General features: G+C 38.9%; 1 protein-coding gene across 1 annotated transcript; it reads left to right on the top strand.

Annotated features, from left to right (window-relative positions):
• The first annotated feature begins 358 nt into the window (after window positions 1-358).
• On the top strand, window positions 359-936 carry LOC108539231 (C-X-C motif chemokine 5-like). Its single transcript, XM_017887793.1, has 3 exons — window positions 359-467; window positions 595-727; window positions 837-936. Exons 1-3 carry the CDS (start codon window positions 359-361, stop codon window positions 934-936), a joined length of 342 nt encoding a protein of 113 aa, XP_017743282.1.
• Window positions 937-7,156: the final 6,220 nt, after the last annotated feature.

The following is a 7,156-nucleotide window of genomic DNA, read 5'->3' as shown; positions in this document are numbered from 1 at the left end:
CAGGCCCAGGGCTTGAGGCCCTGTTGAATCACTGCTCCCTTCTGGCTGGAGCCACAGCTCCCTCCACCGCGGAGCTGGTGGAGAATGTCCCTCTAGGTAGAGGTGCCCGCAGCTCCTCCAGGCCACCCTCCCCACTGTCTGCCCCTCTCCCCCAACCTCTTCTTTCCACACTGCCCCCTGAATTCAGGGAATTTCCCCAGCATCCCAAAGCTTGAGTTTCCTGTCAGCGGGGAGAGATGAATGTAGATAAAAGGAGTGCAAAAGGCACTAGGAAGCCTTAGTGCTCCGGATCCTCCAATCTCTGCTCCTCCACTCAGTTCAGGAACCCGCGACCGCTCACAGGGATCTCTTGACCACTATGAGCCTCCTGTCCAGTCGCGCGGCCAGTGTTCCGGGTCCTTCGGGCTCCTTGTGCGCGCTGCTCGCGCTGCTGCTGCTGTTGACTCCGCCAGGGCCCCTCAGCACAGGTGGGAGCACCTGGTACACGGGACGCACTGGGGCACAGCGGTGCTTCCTAGCCTCTGTGGGGCAGTTGCCTTCCTGGGAACTCACCAAGCAACCTGCCCTATAAAGATGTCTCTCTTTCTTCTCCAGGTGGTCCTGTCGCTGCTGCGTTGAGAGAGCTGCGTTGCAGTTGTTTACAGACCACGCAGGGAGTTCAACCCGAAATGATCAGTAATCTGCAGGTGTTCGCCATAGGCCCGCAGTGCTCCGAGGTGGAAGTGGTGTAAGTTCTGTGCTGCTCTGTCCACTGTGACCTTGATAGAGGAAAGTCCCGCAGCCTAGGTCTTCAATCTTTCTATCTCATGAGTGTATCTTCCTTTTCTTTCCTTCAGAGCCTCCCTGAAGAACGGGACGGAAATTTGTCTGGATCCACAAGCCCCTTTTCTAAAGAAAGTCATCCAGAAAATTTTGGACGGGTACTTGTCATTTTGATCTTTGTGGTTTTTAAATCTCATCTAGGGAGACCATAGGCTTCACAAGGTCTTTATTCCCTGTACTATTTAAGTAACTTTTCATGCTTAGAATTAAAAGGTTGCTAAATTGGGAACGTTTTTTCTGGATTGTCCTGGGATAATCTTTATTACAAATCTTACATGTAATTACCTGAGCAATTACACACAGCTTGTCGCTAGTTATGTTCTTTGTTTACCCATTGCTTGTATTGATTTTTGTATACTCCTTTTTTAGCAAGCATTATAAACGCTGAGTGTTGACACCAGGGTGGAGTAGAAAGGAGTGCGAAAAATGGTTAAACTAATATAATCTTTTTCTCAACAGTGAAAACAAGGACAACTGATGAAGAGAAATGAGTAGGCATGGAAACGTTTCCCAGTCTTCAGCAGAGCAGTTTTCTGGAGGTCTCTGGACCCAGGGAAGACAAGAAGGAAGGATTTTGTGGTTGTTTGTTTGTTTATTTGTTTTTCCAGTAGTCAGCTTTCTTCCTGGTTTCCTCACTTTGAAGAGTGTAAGAAAAACCTGTTTGCCCCTTAAGCTTTCAGCTCAGCTAATGAAGTGTTTAGCACAGTACCTCTGCTATTTGCTGTTATTTTATCTGCTATGCTATTGAAGTTTTTGGCAATTGACTATACTGTGAGCCAAGAATCACTGGTTGTTAATCTTTCAAAGTGTCTTGAATTGAAGGTGACTATTATATCTCCAAGAAATATTCCTGAAGGTATTAACTGAGAAGGCTGTGGATTTAATATGGAAATGATGTTTCACAAGAATTCTGTCGATGGAGATATACTGTTATCTTCACCTTTTTGAGAAATATGAAATATTTTAATGTTTCTTGGGGAATATGTCAGAGAATTTTCTTACTCTTGATCATGGGATACTATTTAATTATTTTGCTTTAGAAAGCTGAGTGTATCGCACCTTATCTATGTAGAATATATTTCCTTATTCAGAATTTCTAAAAGTTTACATTCTATGAGGGCTAATATCTTCCTATAATTTTAGACATTCTTATCTTTTAAAAGTTTTGACCATTTTGTTATGAGGAATTACATATGTATTACATTCACTATATTAAAATTGTACTTTTTTACTCTGTGTCTCATTGGTTCATAGTCTTTATTTGGTCTTTTGAATAAGCATTAAAAGATTTCTAAACTTCACTTACATTGTTTCTCCTTCCTATGCTGTTACAATATGTTTTACTTATCTTTAATTCTATATAATTTAAAACACTAACTCTGCTCCTCTGCTCCTCTGTGCCTGGCAGAGAAGGCCCTCATTCCCCAATACCATTGCTGTGGTTCAACCTTTCTCCAAGCTCCCTTCCAGTCATTCCTTTACAGCACCAATGGCCTCCGGTGTTTTGGGAAACACAAAGATTTCCTTCTCTAAATTCTTCCCTATCTAAATTGTTTCCTTGACATAAAATAGAGGTTTCTAAGTATGACAGATGATGTTCTTTCTGTCTCATCCCACTCCTGATCAGCACTTCAACTTCCCTTGTCCCTCATATCCACTATAGTCAGGTGTTCAGTTCCCTAACTGGGCATGTTCTTTCCTAGGCTCATGACTTTACATTTGCTAGGGCCACTACCCACATATAAGAGGAGGCTTACTCATCCTTAAGAACTCAGTTCAAGTAATACCTCCTTTGTGTTTTCCTCGGCAGAGCTCATGGCTTCTGATTTGATGTTCCCATAACATCTCATTATCTGAATTACAACAAAAATACTGCATTGTTCTTATTTATTTATAGGTTTCTTCATCCACTCTAACTCTCCCAGAGCATTAACCATGTTATATCTACCTCTGCATCCCCAATGTAGCATTAATGCATGACTTAATGAATTAACAAGTTATCCCGATCTTCAGGCTGTCAGATACTGTTCTAAATTCAATAACCTGGCTCATGGTAGGTGTTTTTTTTTTTGTTTTGTTTTGTTTTGTTTTGTTTTTGAGACTGAGTCTTGCTCTGTTGCCCAGGCTGGAATACAATGGCATGACCTCGGCTCACTGCAACTTCCACCTCCCAGGTTCAAGTGACTCTCCCACCTCAGCCTCTTGAGTACATGGGAGCACAGGCACCTACCAGCATGCCTGGCTAATTTTTGTATATTTGTAGAGACAGGATTTCACCATGTTGGCCTGGGTGATCTTGAAATCCTGACCTTAGGTCATCGGCCCGCCTCAGCCTCCAAAGTACCAGGATCACAGACATGAGTCACCATGCTTGGTTTTAATTAAATTATAACTTGTTTACCCTCTTTTCTCCTTCTCTAGCAGTAGTCCAACAAGGGGTCTGGCATGTACAGTCCTCTCAATCTATAATACCTCCCCTCACTTTTACCAGGGTAACTACCATCCTTCCTTCTGGAATAGCTTGCCTTTTACTTCCTTGAGGAAACCTCTCTAACCCTTATTCCTACCTTTGAGGAGGCCCCTTTTATACCCTCTCCTAGCACTCTGTACTTTAACTTCATAAAATTTTCTCACCGAAGTTACTGTAGAGTTTATTGAGTCTATGTGTTTATTGTCATCTGTTTAGGGTCTCTCTATGCTAGCTTCATGTAAGCTTCATAAGGGCGGGGACAATGCTTGTCAACTTCATCTCAGTTCTTAGGACAGTGTCTAGCACATACAAGGTATTCAAAATGCAAGTGGTCTATGCTAAACAAGTCCCCTTGTCACTCTAAAATTAAAAGACCAGTTTCATTTAAATACATATTCTTAGGTATTTATACTTAACATTTCCCTATCTAAATGACAAATGAAGTTGTCTCACCCCAATCCTGAGCAGTACTTCAACTTCCCTTGTCCCTCAAATTTACTATATAAATACCTAACAATAGGTATTTATATGAAATTGCTCTTTTATGTAACACAAGAAAAGGAAAGAAAGAAGATTAATTATATTAGTATGTATGTACATACATTCACACTGCAGTTGGATTATATTATACATGTTTATACTGGCATGTACTTGTATAAATTTGAATATGCTATGAGTCTTTTTTTTTTCTTTTTCTTTCTTTCTTTTTTTTTTTTTCTGAGACAGAATCTTGCTCTGTTGCCTAGGCTGGAGTACAGTGGCACGATCTGGGCTCACTGCAACCTCTGCTTCCCGGATTCAAGCGATTCTCCTGCCTCAGCCTCCAGAGTAGCAGGGACTACAGGCACGCCCCACTGCACACTGTTAATTTTTTTGTATTTTTAGTATAGACAGGGTTTCACCATGTTGGCCAGGATGATCTTGATCTCTTGACCTCATAAACCACCTGCCTTGACCTCCCAAAGTGCTGGGATTACAGGAGCGAGCCACCGGAGTCTTTTAAAGAAGTTCTGTAAACTATATACTCTCTATATATTTCTGTCAATTACATAATAACTATCAGAATATATGATGTATTTGTATAAATATTTATCAATCAAATATTAATTTATTGATATTAATCGATAATCCTCTTACATGCCTGTTATCTTTGCAGGACCCTTATGATCTGGTAATTACAAAGATGAGGAACTCTCAGTCTAAGTTAAGGTTTTCTCTGCAAATATACTCAGTTTTTCCACAGAACAAAGATTTTCCAGTAAGAACAGTGGAAGAAAGGGGAGAAGAGGTGAGGGGAAGAAGTAGAAGACAGAAGACTAGAGGAGACAAGGATGAGAGGAGGAGGGTGTTGGAAGGGCCTATGACTTGTCTGCTTTTTTCCTTTCTATTTTCTTCCTTCTCTGCTTTTCCTTCTTCTTCTCTTCCCTCCCCTCCCCTTGCCTGTTCTCCTTCTCTCCCACCATTCATCATTTCTGCTTATTAGTGAGAAGTTAAATAATTATATTTAAAAGAGTAGCAGAAGAACCCAGGTGCCCCAGTAGAAATCGCAGCCAGCAGCCAACACCAACTACCTCTCCTGTGAATCAAGCCATTAAAATTTTGTTTTAAATTATTTTATTATTTTTCTTATTTCTTAAAAAAATGTTGTGGGTTCATAGTAGCTGTTTATATTTATGGGGTACATGAGACGTTTTGATACAGGCATGCAATGTGAAATAAGCACAGTGAGAATTCGGTATCCATTCCATCAAGCATTTATCCTTTGGATTACGAACAATCCAATTACATTCTTAATGAGTTATTTTAAAATGCACAGTTAAGTCATCATTGACTGTTGTCACCCTATTGTCCCACTTTTTACTTTCAGCCACTTCAGCTGCTCCTGACTGCACTCACTTAAGTAAGCTTAGCAGAAGAACCCCACGCTAACATACAGAATTATCAGAAACAATAAATTAATATTTTAAGCCACTAACTATGAGGTCGGCTTATTACACAACAAAAGAGAATTAATGGTATTTGTTAACAATTTAATGTGTTTGCAGGCTCTAGAACATTATGTTGGAATTTTCTTAATGAATGAGTATGTAAGGAAACTAGGTAACTTGCATACATTTGAGATTTAACAAATGTTATTAATCAATGTAATTTAAAACACAAATTCTGAGTCCTGCAAAGCTTGGAAGTATTGTATATAATGGCACCTAGAAAGATACCTTCCCCTCAACTCCTTCACCCTCCCCACTCTCCTCCCCCCTCCCCACTCTCTTCCCATTTTCACTCCTTGCTTCACCTCTGAGCAGTATACAGTAAAACCTCAATTAACATCTGAACAATTCTTATCAACTCACAGTTATACGGTAAGCACATTTGGTTTCAGCACTTACAGAAAAACTTTTGATGGATAGTCTTTTAAATTTATTGATGAAGATACTTTAACAAACAGACTCAAAATTGTACTATCCTTAGCATTTTTGGTACCAATTGCTTTTATGATTGATTTGTAGGTGGTAGTCTACTTCCTTCATACTTGAAAGAAGAATTTGGGAAATGCGTGTTAAAAATGTTCTGTATGAGGCAGAGAAGAAGTAATCTATGTCTTAATTTTATAGATAGTGGTCCTCCAATGTCTCTAGATATTTTCTTTTAAAATAGCTAACATAGAATGTGCTTTGAGTCTTAGATAATTTGCTTGCTTCCTTCATGACTCTGCTATTTATAAGATGACTTAAAGAAAAAAGAGCTAAAATAACTTAGCACTCCCAACACACACATACACAAACCCACAATGACAATGTAAGATTAATAAAATGGCTGTCAAGTTATCTTAAAAACAAGGAAAAAATAACTCTTTTCTAATTCTAGCATTTATTTAAACTATAATTTTGTATGACTGTATGATTTTAACTGAATAAGTTATTTAAAAATATCTTTTAACCAGTTTTGTACACTCAGTTTATCATCATCTGTACTGTGTTTCTCAGCGTGGAAATGGAAGGGAATGATGCAAACGACAGTAACAGCAGTTAACGGTGGCAGTTGTCATCATAGCAGCAAGAGTAGAGTATTTTTCATATCCTGTTGCTAAATACAACACAAATACACAAATATTTTAGGCCTGATTTTTTAAAAACAAATAATCAAATGACCAAGTCACGCAAAGAGAACTTTGTAAAATCTGTTACGAAGTTCAGGCTCAATCAAATGATGCTTAACCAATATTTGTTGAATTAACAAAAACTAGCAAAATATTGTTTTGTATCAAATGCTGACTGACATCCTTATGAAATTTTGATGACTCAGGAAATCTGTTACTACTGCCTCATGGATTTTGCTGACGATGCGTTTTTTGCAACAAGCCACATTTGTTGATTAAGGCAATGACTCCATGATACTGGAGTCACCTCTTTCCTGATGTCAACCACTAGTTGGTTTCCTGGTAGGAAAGAGCCTACCTTTTTCCTGGTATCAACCCAGTCAAAAGTGTCATTACTTTAGAAAACTTTTCATACAGTTTCCTCAAAAAGATTAGGGACTTTTAGGAAATCTTACTAATGAACAAGGAAAGAAATCTGGATAGTGTTAAAGCAGGGAAAGAAAAAGGTGTCCAGTGAGGCCAATAAACTTTCTCAGCAATGTATTTTGGGGTTGAACAGAAAATGAAATATACTATGAATAGTGTTTAAAAATAAAAACCTTTATATCTTGCTCTGGAAATGGCTTTGATCTTATGTTTGAATGAAAATGTATATGACTTAAGAATTCACAATATCTCAAACTCCATAATGACAAAAGCCTATAAAGTTATCCCACAGGAGGAAATAGAAGTCTGCTCTCCTCATTTTGTGTCCTGTTGAACTTACC

Source organism: Rhinopithecus bieti, unplaced genomic scaffold, assembly GCF_001698545.2.
Source record: "Rhinopithecus bieti isolate Rb0 unplaced genomic scaffold, ASM169854v2 scaffold_17880, whole genome shotgun sequence".
Taxonomy (NCBI): Eukaryota; Metazoa; Chordata; class Mammalia; order Primates; family Cercopithecidae; genus Rhinopithecus; species Rhinopithecus bieti.
The sequence above is the reverse complement of the archived record's forward strand: the minus strand, read 5'-3'. Positions and strand labels throughout refer to the sequence as shown.